This window comes from Tachypleus tridentatus, chromosome 13 (assembly GCF_004210375.1).
Source record: "Tachypleus tridentatus isolate NWPU-2018 chromosome 13, ASM421037v1, whole genome shotgun sequence".
Classification (NCBI taxonomy): Eukaryota; Metazoa; Arthropoda; class Merostomata; order Xiphosura; family Limulidae; genus Tachypleus; species Tachypleus tridentatus.
In genome coordinates, this window is record NC_134837.1 from 70,691,533 (window position 1) to 70,714,527 (window position 22,995).

At 35.7% G+C, this 22,995-nt stretch overlaps 1 protein-coding gene across 4 annotated transcripts in view; it reads left to right on the top strand.

Moving 5' to 3' along the window:
• Positions 1–22,995, top strand: part of LOC143237030 (BAI1-associated protein 3-like) — a 201,416-nt gene that overhangs the window by 145,366 nt on the left and 33,055 nt on the right. For all 4 annotated transcript variants that reach the window (XM_076475861.1, XM_076475862.1, XM_076475863.1 and 1 more), the window contains exons 11-19: positions 302–405; positions 1,521–1,644; positions 3,801–3,925; positions 4,726–4,816; positions 6,485–6,535; positions 9,968–10,065; positions 12,348–12,399; positions 12,612–12,647; positions 13,606–13,766. In XM_076475861.1, coding sequence (XP_076331976.1) covers positions 302–405; positions 1,521–1,644; positions 3,801–3,925; positions 4,726–4,816; positions 6,485–6,535; positions 9,968–10,065; positions 12,348–12,399; positions 12,612–12,647; positions 13,606–13,766 — 842 coding nt within the window. The remainder of the gene's footprint in view (positions 1–301; positions 406–1,520; positions 1,645–3,800; positions 3,926–4,725; positions 4,817–6,484; positions 6,536–9,967; positions 10,066–12,347; positions 12,400–12,611; positions 12,648–13,605; positions 13,767–22,995) is intronic.

Below are 22,995 nucleotides of genomic sequence, written 5' to 3' on the forward strand. Positions count from 1 at the left end.
ATTATAAACAGATATGCATGGATCTCATAATTACTGTAATTTCACTTTAGTCAGCTCTCATAAATTCACGTACGTAACTGTTACCAAAAGCCTCGTACTGATGTAGTAACCACACAGTGAGATAGTTTGAACCAGCTTATATATATATGTTTCTACTAATTAAATAACTTGCCACTCTGTGCGTTGAACTTGTATTTCAAGGTAAGACGAACTAGAAAGACATTAAAATCGAGATAAATAAGTGTGAATATAAAAATATACACAGAGATTCGTACTAAAGTGCAGTACCTTTTGCATACAGGGTCCAACCTCTGATTGGGCAGGAGACTTACCCAATACAGCTTTGACAATCTTGCATCAACACGCTCTTCAGGGTGATATTACTGAGCTCCAACAGGCAATTTGGTAAGTTTTCAACTTACGTTCTTTTCACTTCTCACAGTAACAAATCGAACAGAACTGCAGCTCGTTTCAAGATAACGAACATCGAGAAATAAAAATAACATCCACATTGAATCAGAATCGCTGTACTGATTCACCATTGTTTCAGATGACAATTACTCTACTGTTGTGCGTAATTACTGATTGATTGATATTCTAGGTGACAGTTACTCTACCGTTTCACTACTGCTGTGGGTAATTACTGATTGAGTGATGTCCCACATAACAATTACTCCACCATTTCACTACTGTTGTGGGTAATTATTGGTTGAGTGATGTTCCAGATGACAATTACTCCACCGTTTCACCACAGTTGTGAGTAATTACTGATTGACTAATGTTCCAGATAACAATTACTCTATCGTTTCACTACTGCTGTGGGTAATTACTGATTGAGTGATGTTCCAGATAACAATTAGTCCAGCATTTTACTACAGTTGTGGGTAATTATTGGTTGAATGATGTTCCAGATGACAATTACTCCACCGTTTCACTACAGTTGTGGGTAATTACTGATTGATTGATATTACAGATGACAATTACTCCACCGTTTCACTGCAGTTGTTGGTAGTTACTGATTGATTGATGTTACAGATGACAATTACTCTACCGTTTCACTACAGTTGTGGGTAATTACTGATTGATTGATATTACAGATGACAATTACTCCACCGTTTCACCGCAGTTGTTGGTAGTTACTGATTGATTGATGTTACAGATGACAATTACTATACCGTTTTACTACAGTTGTGGGTAATTACTGATTGATTTATGTTACAAATGACAATTACTCTACCGTTTCACTACAGTCGTGGGTAATTACTGATTGATTGATGTTACAGATGGCAATTACTCTACCGTTTCACCATAGTTGTGGGTAATTACTGAGTGATTGATGTTCCCGATTATAATTTCTCGTACTTTTTTTGCTACTTCATGAAATAACAGTCAACCTACAATATAGATATGTTTTACAAATAAAATCCTTATACATAATATTTATAAGTGAAAATCAGTCTAATTTTTCGATAATGTATCATCTTCATGGTAGATTTTGTTTTATTTTATATATTATACAGCCGTTGGACTACATACAGCAGAAAACATATGAAGGTATCTCTGGACTATGCTTTACTACATCAATTATTGGATGACATAAACGCCACCTGGGGAGGATCAGGAAACCCTTTGTCACGAGACGAGGTTAATAATATATATTTTTGTCCTAAAATTGTACACTAAAACAAAACATTTTGGTAAGCAGTCATGCAGAATGTGTAATAAAGATTGCACTTTATATACTGTGTAGTTTACGATGTATCACTACATTGTATGTTGTGTAGTTGACAGCGTATCCCTACGCTATATGTTGTGTAGTTGACAGCGTATCACTACGTTATATGTTGTGTAGTTGACAGCGTATCACTACGTTATATGTTTTGTACAATATTAACTACCACTAATGGAAAGGTTTACTTTAACTACAAGATATAACTACTCGCTAACAAAACGATTCAAGTTAGTTAGCTGTGTTTGTTTTGTTAATACTTCCTTTTGAGGGTTGAGTTGAGGCTGTTTCTTAAATTTCAGACAACTTATTCCTCTTTACGTATATTGATGACAGCAAAACCATAACAAAAGTCGGGTCTACGTTCATTTTCGTTGTGAAGTTAGATGATTTCATTTGTGGTTACCACAAAGAATATCAGTCCAATTACATTGACCGCAACGAGAGATTGTAATATCTAGTTTATTTCTTCCAGAACCTCCTTAAACTGAACAAATTATATTTACTTTTAGTAGTTTATTAATAACGTCACGCACTGAGGATTTCTTTATGAAGTTCAGTCATTGAAAAGACGTTATTATGGGATATCACTAAGTTTTATGGCAATCTCCTTAGATGTATTTAAGGGCGCGCTGTGTTGTAATTTAAAGTTTGTTTAAGTAAAGAGACAACGGCAGTACACAAACACGCCATCCAAGAAACAACATCTCTATAGAACGACAATGTTATGGCAGTTCTCTATAGCGCATTTCTCTTGAGACAGTTCAACTCAGTTATTGTTCAGACTTAGACAACAAAGACAGAAGAGGCTTACAACCACCTATAATAGTTCAGCTGGGAAACGTCCACCTGTGAACTGTGACATTGGAAAATATTGATTATTCTTCGCGTCTTAAATGGGATTTTAAAATAATTCGAATTCTAAACTTTAATTAAACGGTATCCGTGGAGCTTTGCCAGAAGGATCATTTAGATAGAACCGCATATTTCCTTTTTTTGGGGAGGGGGGCCAGCATGGCCAGGTGGGTTAAGGCGTTCGACTCGTAATTTGAGGGTCGCGGTTTCGAAACATGCTCGCCATTTTAGCCATGAGGGCGTTATAATGTTACGGTCAATCCCACTATTCGTTGGTAAAAGAGTAGCCCAAGAGTGGGTGGTGATGACTAGCTGCTTTTCCTCTAGTCTTGCACTGCTAAATTAGGGACGGCTAGTGCAGATAGCCCTCGAGTAGCTTTGTGCGAGATTAAAAAAAACACTTTTTTTTGGTGTTTTTCTTCAAAGGTTTGAAATAAAGAGCCTTGTCAACCAGATGTTCCTGAACTATCGTGTTGAGCAGTGAGTAACAGGTTATAGCCCTTTCCCCACAAAAGGACGGTTAGTGTGTAGAACCTCTGATCACTAGACTTCCATTGGCAACAACTGATATTCAAGATTTAGTAGTATGCGAAAACCATTTATACTAAATAATTTCCACATTTATTTACTAAGTAATAGGTTATCGTACACTTTTAACAGAATTTTGTGTTTATTGTAGGAAACCGTTAATGGAAATCTTCAATTGTTTCCTCTGTTTAGTATTTACTCTACGAAGCTAGTAAATCAGGTATTTTTAATTATTTTTTGGTATTTACCACAGGAAGTTGTTAAGAGTTCTCCAAGTTTTCGTTTTGTTTGGTATTTATTGTAAGAAATTATTTTAATAACGTTTTTCATGGGCATGTGTATTAATTTGAATTTACTATTGGAAGCTGTTTAAGCTACGATCTTCAATGATTTGCTGTGTATTGTCATTACTGCGAAAATCTGCTTACGAGAGTTCTTCGTCAAATTATTGTTTTGGTATTTAGTTTACGAACATGTTTTAGCAACGTTACTCAAAATATTTACGGTAGGAAGTTGTTTAACAAGTTCTTTAATACATTATTTTGTTTGGTAGGAAGTTGTTTAACAAAATTCTTTAATACATTATTTTGTTTGGTAGGAAGTTGTTTAACAAAGTTCTTTAATACATTATTTTGTTTGATAAGAAGTTGTTTAACAAAGTTTTTTAATACATTATTTTGTTTGGTAGGAAGCAGCTTTAGCGGATTCCTTCAATTTGTTTATTGATTATTGTCTTGGACTGATTCGAAAGCATCGAGACCTTTTTCCAGCTGCAAACCAAATGGCCCAGTACAAACTATCTCATCTACTGAAGTAGGTGGTTTTATTAGACTTCAATCATCGAACATCTTGTAATAACTGTATATTTTAAAATGTATTTAATATTTCTCTCCAGTTGATCTTATTTCGGTTTAAAGAAAGGAAAATTATATGCATACGCGAAATGAGTATCACGTTTTAGTTTCAAGAGATTATGAAACACAATATTTTGTTTTGTTGGAAATGTTATTATTTTAAAAACTTTTAAAAGTCAACAACTGTTTTTCTGCTACACCTAATGTTATAGTATTTTACCACTAGTGAAGAAGACTTGTGTTATTTATAACTGTGCGTCGAAAGGTTGACACTGGTGAAAAATATGCGTTGTGTGTGACTAGGTATTGTCAGTAACCAGTACTGAGAACGTTGTTGTGTGTGTGTGACTGGGTGTTGTCGGTAGCCACTACTGGGAGCGTAGTTGTGTGTGTGTGTGTGTGTGTGACTGGGTGTTATCGATAGCCACTACTGGGAACGTAGTTGTGTGTGTGTGACTGGGTGTCGTCGGTAGCCAGTATTGGGAACGTAGGTGTGTGTGTATGACTGGATGTCATCGGTAGCCAGTACTGGGAACATAGTTGTGTGTGTGTAACTGGTTATTATGAGATAACATAATACTGTGTTAATAAGATCGATGATATTGAAGTACTTACGTTATCGTCAATTTACTTACCTCACTGGTGTTCGATTTCACTAATCTACTAATTGCATGTTTGTTCACGTAACTCTTCCATTTTATCCAAGTTTTCTACTCTACATGGCGCTAATTCTTTGTCTCTCAATTATTTTGTCCCTAGATGTCTTTTGCTGCTTTGTGGCATGGAGGCTTATCGGTGGTGTTGTCCATTTCGACATCAACTTCATACGGAGATCATCAACACGTTAAAGGTGTGCTAGCTTTAAGCCTGTGTCTCTGTATTTACACAGGAATGTATTGATCAAACACCTAGAAATATATGTTTGTTCATTAAATATATAGTGTCTTTTAAAATAAGTGTTTTGTATTTCAAATACACTTCTATTATCTTGTATTACTCAGTGTAATTACTTATATAGGTCACAACAGTAATAACAGCAGGAATATTAGGATCTGATAGGTAATTGAGTCACTGAAGGCCAAATTATCTTACTGTAGGAATAGACCCGTACTGGACATAAGGCTGAAGATATGAAAATTTAAGTTAAGTTGTTCAGGATGTGGGCATAGTGGAGGTGTTGTACACCCCAACAGTGTTGAACATGAAGTAAAACTGTTTACATGACTGATACTTTGTGCTAGTTAATTTTATAAATCAACAGCATCTGAGACTAGATATGACTGTTCTCTACAGCAGAAATGAATAACAAGACGGCCAGGACAAAAGCCAATAAAATACAAACACTTGTCCAATCAGAAAACAAAGAAACAGCTTTTATTCTACCAATCACAGACTATTGTGAGGAGCCACTTGGACCAGCTACACCTTCAGACTATTGTGAGGAGCCACTTGGACTAGCTACACCTTCAGACTATTGTGAGGAGCCACTTGGACTAGCTACACCTTCAGACTATTGTGAGGAGCCACTTGGACCAGCTACACCTTCAGACTATTGTGAGGAGCCACTTGGACCAGCTACACCTTCAGACTATTGTGAGGAGCCACTTGGACTAGCTACACCTTCAGACTATTGTGAGGAGCCACTTGGACTAGCTACACCTTCAGACTATTGTGAGGAGCCACTTGGACCAGCTACACCTTCAGACTATTGTGAGGAGCCACTTGGACTAGCTACACCTTCAGACTATTGTGAGGAGCCACTTGGACTAGCTACACCTTCAGACTATTGTGAGGAGCCACTTGGACTAGCTACACCTTCAGACTATTGTGAGGAGCCACTTGGACCAGCTACACCTTCAGACTATTGTGAGGAGCCACTTGGACCAGCTACACCTTCAGACTATTGTGAGGAGCCACTTGGACCAGCTACACCTTGAGCTTATTTTCCACTAATTTGTAAACAAATAACATAAGAACACACGGGGAATCTAAGGTTGGAGTCCACTTGAAACACCTGGTGCTTAGGGCGATCGACTCGCAACTTCAGAGTCGCGAGTTCGAATCCCTTTACTAAACATCCTTGCACTTTCAGCATTAGGAGCGTTATAACGTGTCGGTCAATCCCACTTTTTACTAGTGAAAGAGTAGCCCAAGAGTTGACTGTGAGTGGTGTTACCTAACTGCCTTTTCGGATAACACTCAAGTAGATTTCTGCGAAATTTGACAAAGAAACAAACCTCTACAATGTAGCGGTTTTTATTGGTCAAGACCGTACCATTACAAATAACTAATGTCGAGAAAACTTTGAATATTATACAAATATAGTTACAAAAACGCTAGGATTACCTCACTGTATTTTCTATCTTTTGTAATAACTATGTCGTTCTACATAGTAAATAACAACTACCTTCTCCCTTCTAATTATTTAATGTTCAAAATGAAGTATTCTGTCTTTGCTTCATGTTTTTTGGTTTTTTTCGAATAGTTTTGTGCGATTAATTATTTTTTATCTTTGTAGAAAGGAACACTGGAGTGGTATAATACCGCACGTGGCCAAGTAATGTTCCAGGTAAGTGAGATGATTTTATTGTGTTTCAGCCCTCTTTCGGATTAGAGTGACAATTGTTAACTTAAAAGAATAAATTGTTACAAGTGAGTTCGAAATAACGTGAAAACAAAAACAAGACAATTTAAATTATTGCTTAACATTTATTTGATATGCACAAAAATTTGTATTTACTTATCTCGCCCGAGAGCTATAGGCACGAGGCTTCGTCATAAGGGACCGTTTTCTATATTATTCAGTCCATCTTGCTGATGCTTTATCGTAATTTGTTCACGTTAACACTATAAAAATAATATAAAGAACGAATTGAACCCCCAAGTCTCTCTTCTCAGGCCCTAGCGTTAGACTTAGATACGTCACGTCGATCACAACCTCTTCTGGTCCTTGGAGTAGAAATGTGTTCATACTTTAAATGAATTAAAACACGAAAATAAGTAGCTGCCACCTGGGTTTTTCAGGAGAAAAACGGTTTCGAGGGAATATTTTCAACGATTTTACTGAAGAGTGGTCATTAACACGTGTGAATAATTAGTTATTAATAACATGTAGTACTTTTACACGTAATATTTCTGTAATTCTCCCCTTTGGATCTAGCCAGTAACACTTTCATTTTAAGGGGTGGACTCTTCATGACGTCATTCTTAGATTGCTAACTGATTTCCGCACTTATTTCTCCTTTTCCTAAAAAGGGAAGACCCCTTACAAAAAGCAGTTGATTTATCGGGTTTCTTGGTGATTTCTGTTTCTTAAAGGTGAATTTTCAACATAATTGTCTTAGAAACTGTACTTTGGTTAGGAATATATTTCTGTGTGGTTGCCATATTTTTAAACACTTTAGTTTTTAAGTAAAAAATGAAACAAAATATGGATGTCCTCGAACTCAAGTTCCTCTCGGTCGTTCGGCTGCTTCCGTGACGTTTTACAACTATGACGTAATAGTTGCCAAACACGCTTCGTTGCACGCCGATCATTTTGTTCCTTTCAGTGCTGGTGTTTTATGTAAATCTATCGGTTCTTTTTTTGGATTACATACTTTGTGAGACTAGTTTTTGTCTTGATATTGCTCCTTTATGTTTGTTTTATGATAACATGGTTTACTGCGTTGCTTATGTTTGTAAAAACGGTTCGGCACCGGGCAAAAGCTTCTTTTCGTACCGTGCAAGGAGAAGGAACCGGCAAGGTGGCGACAGTGGGTGCGGATAGTCAATAGGAAGAACGGGACTCCTTCACACCATGCAAAGCTTTGTCAAGATTACTTTGAACGCTCATGTTTCGTGTCGGATCCTACTGTTTTGGATTTCGTGGGTTTCAAGCCAGGCAGGTTGAGACTGAAAAAAACCATCGGCAGTAGACAGGATCGTCCCCACCATCTTTCCTTGTGTAGAGCTGAGGACTGATCTCAGCCTGTAGCGTACAGGTTCCACCCCTCTGAAGCCATTCCTTGCCATCACGAAAAGAACAAACTTAAAGGTATGTGTGCAGTATAAAGCGATAAACAATAACTAGTATAATATAATAATTTAAAAGTACAAGTTTTTGAAGAATGTAACTAGACATACAGATTTCACATTCATGAGCGTGTTTTACATTTGTGGCACCTGAAAGTCAGTGAAACCTTGATTTCCTAGTCTAGGCAGTAGACAAATCTATCCCAAATAGAGTTAATTCCAAGTTTAAAAGCTGGTAGATCATTCTGTAGATGTTTTTGTATCCTTTTTAAATATGGAAAAGTTTGATGAATTCCATTTTTCAAATTTAACATTTCAAGATAAATTAACTATTCAGACTACTACATCTAGTTTGATTTTATAGAGAGAATTATGACGTATAATTGAAATTCATTTTGTTACGAGTCATAAGTTTTACCCGGTACAGTAATTGTCGAAGGGCCGAGTATTAGTCTTCATAGTCGGCAAAGTATAAACAAATAAAACCCAGTCTGTGATACCAATAATTTATAAACACCAGACAGGTTTCGAGATGCTTAAAATTACACGTTGAAATAATACAGACCATATTTGTTGTCATGACTTAGGCTTACCATTCATCTACTGGAGGTATGACCGACTCGCAACCGGCCTGAGCGCTATCAGTATCACTCACAGTTCCGCTACTCTCGCTAGTGGAACTGTCCTCATCACTAGAACTTGTCAGATCTGTGTCAAAAGTAACTGTTCTAGGTTCGTTCAGAGTAGGTTGGAATTGATATGGCGCTACTCGACACTGTTCAGAACACAAAGTCAAAACAGACTCCGCCTTTGTTTCTCCGTATGCACTGGCCATGTTTATTTACATTCAACGCGCTGGTGTTGGCGGTTTGTATGGCAACTATTACGTCACAGTACTTTTCCTAGCGGCAAACGTAGAAACTAAAATTGCTGCTCGGAAAGGGCTCTTTCTGTACCAAGTTCTATGTTTCATTTATTAGCACATATTTTTTATAACAAATGTGAACCTGCATAATTAATCAGTGTGAGTAGTTCTTTGGACTGCAAAGTTTTCTTTTTTCTGTAAAATTCACCTTTAAATTCTTATACTTTTCTTGGTATCAGTCGCGATACGGTATGTGTATGTTACAAATGTATTTCTCAATTTTAGTGTAGATATTTTAGTGTTTTTATTCAAACCTAGGAGTAGAACAAACAAATAAAACAAGGAAGGAGTTCTAAGAATCAGTTGAAAATGTGTATTGTTTAGTGGCGCCACCGCTGTTTGATTTCCATCGAACATTTTGATAAACGGTTGCACCCAGAATTCACCTCCTAGGTGCACAGCTAATATGACATTAGTGCGATAAAAAATTTCTAAAAGTTTATTATTAGCTGCATACAGTTGCACTAGTGGAACGCACTGCTGTGTCATGCAAAACCATTATTAAACTAATACCGAATAATAGCTCAATAGGTCGTATTTAGGATGGTTACAATCATCTGCACAAGGGGAAACAAAATCGATCAAAAAAGTAAATGTGGCTCCCCCTGTAACAGTAAAAGTTTTTCAGGAAAAATTTCCAGTTCGTTTCTCACGTGTTTTAAACACCAGTTTTATTCATCAAATATATACGGTCACTTGTATAAATGCCATGTGCCGTTGTCCATAATGTGTGCTTTCTATACGTTCATACTATTAGTCATAATACAGTTTTTATTATAAGTTTTCGATTCCCATACATCAGCAATGAACTTGAGAGCTTATAACGTAAAAATACAGACAACTTTTCTTAGGGTTTTGTGCTCAGCCAGAAACAAACTGACACGAAGCCTTTGTTAGTGCATTTCTTAAGTGCGGGTTAGGTTGAAGTAAATATTTCTGTTTGTTTACTATTATTGTCTTTACGTGAGTCACTTGGTGTACCTTACAAGAACATCCAAAGGTTATAAACTTGCTGTAGTTCTTAAAGATTTCTTATAACAAACGATAATGACCTGTCAACAGACTAGACAAGCCGTGTTCCATAGTTCAACCAACTTAATGAATATCCTCAACACAGACCTGAATCGAGGATTTATCCACTATCACCCAATATTTGAGAGGTATGATAGTTGTATATTATTAACACTAAATGTATCTCTATTATGATTGTAGCACTGTGTATTAGTAACCCTAAATGAATATTTATTGTGACAGTTGCACTGTATATTATAAACTGTAACTGTATCATTGTCATAAATGTTGCAGTGTGTAACATTGTTATGACAATTTCTCTTTGATTGTCAAACATAACTATGTCATTGTTATGATTGTTGCGCTGTCTATAATCAACCATAAATGTATCATTGTTATGATTGTTGCGCTGTCTATAATCAACCATAAGTGTATCATTGTTATGATTATTACACTATCTGTAATCAACCATAAGTGTATTATTGTAATGATTGTTGCAGTGAGTATCATTGTTATTATTGTTTCACTGTATATTACCAACCATAAATGTATCATTGTTATTACCGTAGCACTGTGTATTTATTAACCACAAATCTAACATTGTCCTGATTGTTGCATGTGTATTATCAACGACAAGTGTATTATTGTTATGACCGTTCCTTTTCTTTAACAACAATAAAATATCGCCGTCGTGGATGGTTTAGTGGTTTAATAACAACAGTAAAATATCGCCGTAATGAATGGTTTAGTAGTTTAATAACAACAATAAAATATCGCCGTCGTGAATGGTTTAGTGGTTTAATAACAACAGTAAAATATCGCCGTCATGAATGGTTTAGTAGTTTAATAACAACAATAAAATATCGCCGTCGTGAATGGTTTAGTAGTTTAATAACAACAATAAAATATCGCCGTCGTGAATGGTTTAGTAGTTTACTGGCGAAAATAAAATATCGCCGTCGTGGATGGTTTAGTAGTTTAATAACAACAATAAAATATCGCCGTCGTGGATGGTTTAGTAGTTTAATAACAACAATAAAATATCGCCGTCGTGAATGGTTTATTACTTTAATAACAACAATAAAATATCGCCGTCGTGGATGGTTTAGTAGTTTAATAACAACAATAAAACATCGCCGTCGTGAATGGTTTATTAGTTTAATAACAACAATAAAATATCGCCGTCGTGGATGGTTTAGTAGTTTAATAACAACAATAAAATATCGCCGTCGAGAATGGTTTAGTAGTTTAATAGCGAAAATAAAATATCGCCGTCGTGGATGGTTTAGTAGTTTAATAACAACAGTAAAATATCGCCGTTGTGGATGGTTTAGTAGTTTAATAACAAAAATAAAATATCGCCGTCGTGAATGGTTTAGTAGTTTAATAACAACAATAACATATCGCCGTCGTGAATGGTTTAGTGGTTTAATAACAACAGTAAAATATCGCCGTCATGAATGGTTTAGTAGTTTAATAACAACAATAAAATATCGCCGTCGTGAATGGTTTAGTAGTTTAATAACAACAATAAAATATCGCCGTCGTGGATGGTTTAGTAGTTTAACAACAACAATAAAATATCGTCGTCGTGGATGGTTTAGTAGTTTAATAACAACAATAAAATATCGCCGTCGTGGATGGTTTAGTAGTTTAATAACAACAATAAAATATCGCCGTCGTGAATGGTTTATTAGTTTAATAACAACAATATCGCCGTCGTGGATGGTTTAGTAGTTTAATAACAACAATAAAATATCGCCGTCGTGAATGGTTTATTAGTTTAATAACAACAATAAAATATCGCCGTCGTGGATGGTTTAGTAGTTTAATAACAACAATAAAATATTGCCGTCGAGAATGGTTTAGTAGTTTAATAACAACAATAAAATATCGCCGTCGAGAATGGTTTAGTAGTTTAATAGCGAAAATAAAATATCGCCGTCGTGGATGGTTTAGTAGTTTAATAACAACAATAAAATATCGCCATCGTGAATGGTTTAGTAGTTTAATAACAACAATAAAATACCGTCGTCGTGAATGGTTTAGTAGTTTAATAACAACAATAAAATATCGCCGTCGAGAATGGTTTAGTAGTTTAATAGCGAAAATAAAATATCGCCGTCGTGAATGGTTTAGTAGTTTAATAACAGCAATAAAATATCGCCATCGTGAATGGTTTAGTAGTTTAATAACAACAATAAAATATCGCCATCGTGAATGGCTTAGTAGTTTAATAGCGAAAATAAAATATCGCCGTCGTAAATGGTTTAGTAATTAGTAACAAACATTATCTTTGATAGAAGTTATATTAATTAATAACAGCAAGAGAATTTTGTTATTTGGTAGCTTATATGTTTTATTATTAACGATAAAACTACAGTTTTCTAATTTATTTCTAACACTTTTGATTACTTATTCTCTACTGCAGTGAAGTTGATGTGAATTATTCTTCCGTCGTCTATAAACAATTAGAGAAGTTGGTAAGTTATAGATAAATAGTTTTTAACTAAAGTTTTTATGACTTTTAAAAATAACACATGAACAACGTTTCTGTCCACCGTATGTATTTATTAAACTATGTTTAGAAAATGTGCTTTCGGATCATAGGTGTAAATTTGTTTTCAGTCTTTTAAATATTACTTCGGTGAATAGCGATATTTTCTTTAACAAATTTTCCCTTCCTGTTGTATAGGTGGCCGATGACGTCACTAAACAGGTACAAACTGAAGTAAGTGTATGTTAGTTGTTAATTGTTTAACGGCTTTTTCTGTTTATAATAGTTGATAGTTGTAGGACTAGAATCTCATTAAAAACATTCACCAGCGTTATTTTAATTTGATTTTATTTTTCTGTGAACGGATGACGTAATAGGAAACGTACAAACTGGGATCAGTGTACGTTATTCGCTACGCTGGCATAAAATATGTAAATCGTTAGAGGTTCTAATGTTTGTCCATTTTTGAGAAAAAATATTTAATAGATCAAAAGGTGATTAAAAAAATAAATGCGGAGCCCGGCATGGCCAGGTGATCAAGACACTCGACTTGTAATGCGAGGGTCGCGGTTTCGAATTCTGTCAGACCAAACATGTTCACCCTTTCAGCCGTGGGGACGTTATAATGTTACGGTCAGTCTCACTATTCGTTGGTAAAAGAGTAACCCAAGGGTTGGAAATGGATGGTGATGACTAGTTGCCTTCCTACTAGTCTTACATTGCTAAATTAGGAATAGCAGATATCCCTCGTGTAGCTTTGAGCGAAATTGAAAACAAGCCAAATAAATGCGGTAGATCCCGTAAGCTTGGTGATTATGAAGTCACAAAATAAATGCTACATGTATATACTGAATTATTAAGTCTAATAAAAATTAAAAAAGTCTTTTATAATGTCTATTACAGAAGAGCTTACATGATCACTCAGAAGAAGGGTTATTTATACATGTAAATGTTCAGATAAGACTGTGTGGATGCGCATTGTACAGTAACTAATGTCTTACGCGAACAGTCGTGTTTTATAATTAATGTAAATGAACCGAATAATTTTTGTAAAACTAATACGTAAAAGTATAAAACAAAGCGAGAATGCGAGTTCTTTATTTACACTATGTTAACAATTTTCTCTTAATTTCTATGCTAATTACTTCTTTTATAATTGATTCTACTTTTTGCTCTTTGAAACCTTTCACAGGCTAAAAAGATTATTGGCTGTGAATTTCAAGAAAGTGGTGATTGCTCACCGCCACCAGAGGGCTCAGCAGGAGTATCCAGTGAGGACATTATTGTCGTCGTATTTGAGCTGTATCTGGCGTTTCAGGAATTCTTCAATTTTCGAGAAAAGTTACCATTGGAGTACGTGTACCATTTCGCTTTGCTTGTGTTATTGAAATAGTTAAAAACGCTGTTTAACAAGGATCTAACAACGTTATTGAGAGACATGCGTCACATTAATCAAAAATTACAACGTTATTCTATTACTGTTATAATTTTTTGTACTTTAGCACAAAGCTGTACAATGGACTATCTGTGTTCTACCCACCTCGGGTATCGAAACCCGGTTTTTATCGGTGTGAGTCCACAGACATACCGCTAAACCACTGGGATATAACTGTTATAAACCACTAGTTAATACTGTTAGAAACAGAGTTTCGATAATCGTGGTGGACAGAGCACAGATAGCCCATTGTGTAGTAATTTATATGTTTAATTACAAACAACATGAACCCTAGGTGTTATTTTAAAAGTATTGAGTATTGTAAGAAAAAAAGACTAGTGGCGAAAGATAACTCATCTCCTAAAATTATAATGTGTATTATACAGGAGAAAAATTGTGAACATTTATTGGACAAACAAGCCTGTGTTACCTAGTTTTTCTTGATATGGACGACATAGTTATACAAATGCTACATGTTAAGCACCTTTGTTTTCAGGGCGCATGTTAACAAAAACAAATGAGATCTGTTATAGGCATGTTTCTGAGGACAGAAACTACTTATCGTCAGAAGTCATCATACAAATTTCAGAAATAATAGGTTTAGTCGAAACGCGAGTGAGTATACGTAATATCCTTGTTTCGTCCTAAGTGATTAGTATAAATGATTTGTTTGAAACGCAAGTGAGTAGATGCGATATCCTTATTTCGTCCTAAATGATTAGTATAAATGTTTTGTTTGAAACGCGAGTGAGTAGACGCGATATCCTTATTTCGTCGTAAGTGATTGGTATAAATGATTTGTTTGAAACGCGAGTGAGTAGATACGATATCCTTGTTTCGTCGTGATTGGTATAAATGATTTATTTGAAACGCGAGTGAGTAGACGCGATATCCTTGTTTCGTTAAGTGACAAGCATAAATGATTTGTTTGAAACGCGACTGAGTAGACGCGATATCCTTGTTTCTTTCTAAGTGATTAGTATAAATGTTTTGTTTGAAACGCGAGTGAGTAGATGCGATATCCTTGTTTTCTCGTAAGTGATTAGTATAAATGATTTGTTTGAATCGCGAGTGAGTAGACGCGATATCATTGTTTTGCCCTAAGTGATAAGTATAAATTATTTGTTTGAAACGCGAGAGAGTAGACGCGATATCCTTGGTTCGTCCTAAATGATTAGTATAAATGATTTGTTTGAATCGCGAGTGAGTAGACGAGATATCCTTGTTTTGCCCTAAGTGATAAGTATAAATGTTTTGTTTGAAACGCGAGTGAGTAGACGCGATATCCTTGGTTCGTCCTAAATGATTAGTATAAATTATTTGTTTGAAACGCGACTGAGTAGACGCGATATTCTTGTTTTTTTCTAAGTGATCAGTATAAATCAGGGTTTTCCTACCGGTGGGTTGCGACCCCCTTGGGGGTCGCGAAGCCTTGGCAGGGGAGTCGCGTAGTCTTGTTAGAAGTAGCTTGGGATAACATTAATTTTATTTCATCAATTACATTTTCATGCTCTTACATATTTTTTGTTTCGGTGCAAAGCAAAACATGTGCTACGTTAGTTCAATGTCATAAGGTGATATTATGGGTGTATGTATGCGTGCCTGTGAGTGAATGTGCCTGTGTGAATGTGTATGTGTCTGCAACTGTATGTATGTGTGTACTAGTGAGTGCACGCGCATGTACGTATGCTTGTGTGTCTGTTTAGCTGTGATTAAGTGTGTGTGTGCTCGCTGTCGACACGTGAGTCACATGTCCGTTGCTGATTGGTGGATGACGAATCGCGCGACTGGCCACGCTCCCTTTCCTCCCAATACTTACCCCATCATTACTCTACCTGCACCCCCCACAAGTAGTCAGTGTAAGATCAACAGTTGCCAAAGCGTTCATTATTCAACATTTTTATTTTATTTTAACAAGGAGATAAGTAAGCAGTAGAGGTGAGTTGTGTCCATGGCTAAACGACGCAGATACTCAGAATGCTATCTCAACATTGGCTTCACCACTGTGCTCGCCAACTACGGCATCGAGAAACCACAGTGTGTTTTCAAACATCCAGAACACGCAAAGAAGGGTTTGGATTTCTTCAAACGGCATGAACGGTGTCTTAAAAGCCAAAGAATCGATAGAAGTGGGTCGTTTCAGCAGCAGAGTGCAGTCGTAGTGGAAGCTTCATATGAGACTGCATTCGAAATTGCTAAACAAAAAAAGCCTCACACGATTGGAGAAACACTTCTTAAACCCTGCATGATGAAAGCAGTAAATCTTATTCTTGGAGAAGCCAGTGCAAAGAAGATGCAGCAAGTATCCCTGTCAAATAATACTATACAGAAGCTCATTTCTAAAATGTCTATGGATGTGAAGGAACAGGTTTTGACTGAAATCAAGGGTTCCCCTTTGTTCTCCTTTCAGCTCGACGAGTCAACAGATGTAAGTTCATGTTCTCAGTTGCTTGTCTTCGTGAGATACATTAATTCAGGACATCAAAGACGAATTCTTATTCTGCAGTGCACTTGAAACCACAACAAAAGCTGATGATGTCATGGAAAAAGTTTCAACTTTTTTTCAAGACGAATATCTTCAATGGGAAAACGTGTGTGGGGTTTGTACGGATGGGGCACCGGCTATGCTGGGATCGAAATCAGGATTCCAGTCGAGAGTGTAGAAGCTAGCACCTCAAGCAAAGGGCATCCACTGCATGATTCACCGATATGCTCTTGCCAGTAAGACTCTCCCTGCCTCTCTGCAGGAAGTGCTTGAATCTGTAATCAAAATTGTAAATTATGTGGAGACTCAAGCACTTAACATTCGCCTATTCAAAGAACTATGCAAAGACATGAATGCTGACCACGAAGTCCTTTTCTTCTACACAGAAGTACGTTGGTTGTCGAAAGGAAACGTTATTAATCGTGTCTTTGAAATGAAAGATGAAATAAAGCTATTCCTGGAGACTCAAGAAAGGAAAGATCTTGTAGCTCACTTCGAAGATGAAGCATGGAATAAAAGGGTTGCGTACCTAGCCGACATTTTTGACCAGCTGAACAAGCTCAATTTGAAGCTTCAAAGAAGGGAAACACATGTTCTCCTTTTACAAGATAGTCTTCGGGCCTTTGTTTCCAAACTGCAGAACTGGCGTCAGAAAACCAATCTTGGAAACATCGCTATATTTGAAAAACTTTATGGAGTGACGGATGAGTCTCAGATCCAACTGGATCAGTTCCTCAAGGATGAGATTACCGAACATCTTCAGTCTCTAGAAAAGGAAGTCGAGCGTTACTTCCCTGAGCTATCACAGGAACAGGAGGCCCTGGTAAGGAACCCATTTTGTACTGAACTTGATGTATCCAGCATCCCAGATGATATCCAAGATGAATTTCTGGATCTAAGGAACGACTCTTCAGCTCGTGATCTCTTCAAGGTAAAATCCGTGACTCAGTTCTGGTGCGCTATGTATCAGTCATATTCCAAAGTCAGCATGATAGCTTTATGTGTCCTTGTTCCATTTGCTTCTACCTACTTGTGTGAGGCAGGATTTTCCACTCTTGTCAATATAAAAACAAAGAATAGGAACAGATTGGATGTTGGAGATGACATGAGACTGGCTCTAACAAACGCTCGGCCACGAATTTCAAAGCTTTCTGCTGAAATGCAACATCAGGCATCTCACTAGCTGGGTTGAATAGCTGTTCAAACCTATGTTAATATTATTTTAAGAAATATATGTTCTTTTTGTGAATTCAGGTTGGACCAATGTGATTTAATTTGCTAATAAATAATTACAGAATCTTTAAATATTTTTTTAGATGTTTCTTTCCCTCCACTTCACAGAAAATAAATGAAAAATTAAGCTGCTGATAGTAAGCCCTAAGTAGGGGGTCACATGGGCTTCAAACTTTTAGGTAAGGGGTCGTGAGTGCCAAAAGGTTGGGAACCCCTGGTAGAAATGTTTTGTTTGAAACGCGAGTGAGTAGACGCGATATCCTTGTTTCGTCCCAAGTGATTAGTATAAATGATTTGTTTGAAACGCGAGTGTGTAGACGCGATATCCTTGTTTCGTCCCAAGTGATTAGTTTAAATGATTTGTTTGAAACGCGAGTGTGTAGACGCGATATCCTTGTTTCGTCCTAAGTGATTAGTATATGCGATATTTCCAGGTTCTCCGAGGACGAACGGTTTCAGATGGACTTATTATTTTTAACTATGTGAGTAATAATGTGATAGTATACGAAGCTATAGATAACTGAAATCTACGTCAATCTGTACAAGCCCTGATAATGTTAGTTTTCAAAAGACCTCCGTAAGAAAGCAAAAATTCCTTGGATGTAAAACAGTTTAACGGTTTTCTCACGTTGTGCATCGAAGTTTGTTATATTCTTAACACGTTTTGCGATCGAAGCGCCGCCTATCACCTTTCATTTCCAAACTTTTATATAACGTTTAAGAACCTTACGTCGATTAATATTTTGTGTTGGAATTCAAACAGTGGTAACGGTAACGTATTTCCACTACAATTTATTCGGTAAAGACGTAAAATAAAGTCGTATTTTGTAAGAACCTACTTTTATTGTTCACTTTAAAAACGTTCCTGTGAATGACTTGTGAAAACTTGGTGATGGTTTTTAAAACCCTAAAATGACCTCCTGGTAAACACGTTTTCTTTAAACTTGATTTTTCTTTTACCTTATTCGTTTCTACTATTTTATGATCCAAAACGAATCTTGAATTCTCGTGAGCTACTTTATGAGCCCTTCTATTCGTTACAGGTTTAGGGAGGTAGGGAGTTGTACATAACACAAGAGGGTGTTGCTTTCTTCAGTATTTTTCTGTTCCGCGGGAGGTGTGCTTTACATTTCATGAGAATGTATAAGAGAAAGACGGTTTGAGATATAAGAGCGACCATCGAGTAGAATCGTAAATCATGTAGACTCTTCTAATGCACCTGATCGCATCTTGTAGTTTCTCAGTTTCATCCATTTACTTTCTCCAAATCTTGTAACGCTATGTTTTATTGTGTCTTTGTTTTTTAGAATTTTTTGTTTCCTTTCATGTGTCTTTTCTTTAGGTTTTTTACTGTTTTTCGACACATGAAATTAGTTTCTTTTAGATCTGCTCCTCATTTTTGTGAACATTGTTTAGAAATTTCTTTAGCGCCGTGTTTTAAAAACCAAAATCAAAATGGCTGAGTTTTGCGCTACGTCATTTCTTTCTAAGCTGATACATGGTTAGGTCAAGCAGGGAATATAAATAATAATAATAGATCTAAAGAGAATTAAGTCTCCTGTTGTTATCCCTTCTTAAACTGATATATAGTTACTTTAGGTGAGGAGAGAGTACATCCTTTTGTAATAGTTACTTTATGTGAGGAGAGAGTACATTCTTTTGTAATAGTTACATTATGTGAGGAGAGAGTACTTTCTTTCGTAATAGTTACTTTATGTGAGGAGAGAGTACATTCTTTTGTAAAACATGAATAAGTTAATTAAAATAATGTTTTACCAGAAAACAAATCAATGTTACCTACCGTTTGACGTTTACGGTTGATGACTTATAAGAAAAAATTGGAATTTAATCCCTTTGGGCAAGACAGCGCAAATAACCATTTTTGTAGCTCTGAGCTAAAAGTGTTACTATGTAAATTGTGAGGGTTCTTTCAGACAGTTCGCGCTTTATCTCACTGACGACAACAGAACCCGGAGGAGATATAGCTCCATTCAACTGCCCGGGTATTGGTCTGATGGGTTGACTTAAGAATGTACGTATAACAGAATCTTTAAGTACAAAACATGGAAGGATCATGGAAAGATGTATGGTATTAGGGAGTCTTTTGATATTGAGGTAACCCAGTGAGTGACGACAGTTTCTGGAAATATTAATTTGCATCTGGCTGGTGAGGTTTTCTCGGAATTTCCTCAAATCTTAGAAATAATCTTACTTAAGGATTTAATGTTTTCTATCGACAATCGCCAGTTATGCACAATACATGAATTTCCAGAGTCCTAATATTTGATACACATCAGATATATAAATATCAGTTGGACACGTTTTGTCAAAAACTGCTTTCGTATTTTACGTTCTGTCTAATATTAGATTCACAATTGAGCATCAAGAAAACCATTTGCTTTCGTTCTTACAAATCTGGGTTTATAATAGAGATCGTAAATTTAAATGGCAACCATTTCATGAGGAAACCTTCACAAGACCATACTTCAACTCTGTCAGGTTAATACAGTGGTGAAAATATGAGTTCAGCGAGTGTATAAAATAACCTACCTACAAAGAGAACTGGAAATTATAAAAAAAACAACACTTTAACTAAAGTTATATTGGTCTATTAATCAACAGTCTGTAACTGAAGTTACATTAGTCTGTTAATCAACAGTCTTTAACTGAAGTTACATTAGTCTGTTAATCAACAGTCTTTAAGTGAAGTTGTATTAGTCTATTAAACAACAGTGTTTAACTGAAGTTGTGTTTAAGTTTATTAAACAACAGTGTTTAACTGAAGTTGTGTTTAAGTTTATTAATCAACAGTCTTTAACTGGGGTTATATTTAAGTCTATTAATCGACAGTGTTTAACTGGAGTTATATTTAACTCTATTAATCGACAATCTTTAACTGAAAATATATGAAAAGAACAGATAGTCGTCTGATTATTAATTCTGTAAACGTTTGCATTTTATAATCTTTGTGTATACGAGTTTGTAAGTGTGGTTGAAATGCATACAAGGTAAACTACATACACCCTGTAACTAAAAGAACTGTATCTGATGGGTAGTCTACATCCACCTAGTAACTATAAGAAACGTATCTAATAGGTTGCATCTATCCATCTGGTGACTTTAAGAACCCTATGTAATAGATAACCTACATTCATCAGGTAGCTGTAAATACAGCATCTAATGAATAACCGATATCAACTTGGCAACTATAAAAACTATATCCAATGGGTAGTCTACACCCACCTGCTAATTGTGTGTAGTAGAATTTCCATTAAGTTAAATCAAAGTATGAAACTTGTCTTGGTGTCATACGTTCTATAATAAAATAACTGTGTAACTTCTATCTCATCACACAGACATTTCCTGTTGCTACTTCCTACATTTTCGTATCGTATTAATCTGTGATTTGTATGTATTAATTGTCTTTATTTATGCTGTCTAGATTAAAGGGTAATAAATGCACGAAACCTCTTTTTGAGGCTTTTTTTGTACTTCTATTAAAAATTCAGTAACTGTGGTTACTCTTATACACGGATATTGGTCAACGAATACAAAGAGTTCTCAAGGTATGTGGTTGAATGTTCGTTTAGGAAGCAAAAATGTATTCGTGTATATCACTTCACTGAACGAAACAAAATTTATCAGGAATATAATTTTGGAAGATACTTTAATATCTTTAGTTTTGAATAAGAAGTAATTCACCAGACGATATCATCTTTCAGAAGTAATTCACCAGACGATATCATCTTTCAAAAGTAATTCATCAGACGATATCATCTTTCAAAAGTAATTCACCAGACGATACCATTTTTTAAAAGTAATTCACCAGACGATATCATCTTTCAAAAGTAATTCACCAGACGATGTCATCTTTCAGAAGTAATTCACCAGACGATATCATCCTTCAGAAGTAATTCACCAAACTATATCATCTTTCAGAAGTAATTCACCAGACGATATCATCTTTCAAAAGTAATTCACAAGACAATATCACCTTTCAAAAGTAATTCACCAGACGATATCATCTTTCAGAAGTAATTCACCAGACGATATCATCTTTCAGAAGTAATTCACCAGACGATATCATCTTTCAAAAGTAATTCACCAGACGATATCATCTTTCAGAAGTAATTCACCAGACGATATCATCTTTCAGAAGTAATTCACCAGACGATATCATCTTTCAAAGTAATTCACCAGACGATATCATCTTTCAGAAGTAATTCACCAGACGATATCATCTTTCAAAAGTAATTCACCAGACGATATCATCTTTCAAAAGTACTTCACCAGACGATGTCATCTTTCAAAAGTACTTCACCAGACGATGTCATCTTTCAGAAGTAATTCACCAGACGATATCAGGTTTCAAAAGTAATTCACCAGACGATATCATCTTTCAGAAGTAATTCACAAGACGATATCATCTTTCAGAAGTAATTCACCAGACGATATCATCTTTCAAAAGTAATTCATCAGACGATATCATCTTTCAAAAGTAATGCACCAGACAATATCAACTTTCAAAAGTAATACACCAGACGATTCCATCTTTCAAAAGTAATTCATCAGACGATATCATCTTTCAAAAGTAATTCACCAGACGATATCATCTTTTAAAAGTAATTCACCAGACGATATCATCTTTCAAAAGTAATTCACCAGACGATGTCATCTTTCAAAAGTAATTCACCAGACGATGTCATCTTTCATAAGTAATTCACCAGACGATGTCATCTTTCAAAAGTAATTCACTAGACAATATCAACTTTCAAAAGTAATTCACTAGCCAATATCATCTTTCAAAAGTAATTCACAAGACGATATCATCTTTCAGAAGTAATTCACCAGACTATATCAACTTTCAAAGTAATTCACCAGACGATATCATATTTCAGAAGTAATTCACCAGACGATATCATCCTTCAGAAGTAATTCACCAGACAATATCATCTTTCAGAAGTAATTCACCATACAATATCAACTTTGAAAAGTAATTCACCAGACAATATCAACTTTGAAAAGTAATTCACCAGACAATATCAACTTTCAATAGTAATTCACCAGACGATATCATCTTTCAAAAGTAATTCATCAGACGATATCATCTTTTAAAAGTAATTCACCAGACGATATCATCTTTTAGAAGTAATTCACCAGACGATGTCATCTTTCAGAAGTAATTCACCAGACGATATCATCTTTCTAAAGTTATTCATCAGACGATATCAGCTTTCAAAAGTAATTCACCAGACGATATCATCTTTCAAAAGTAATTCACCAGACGATATCATCTTTCAAAAGTAATTCATCAGACGATATCATCTTTTAAAAGTAATTCACCAGACGATGTCATCTTTTAGAAGTAATTCACCAGACGATGTCATCTTTCAGAAGTAATTCACCAGACGATATCATCTTTCTAAAGT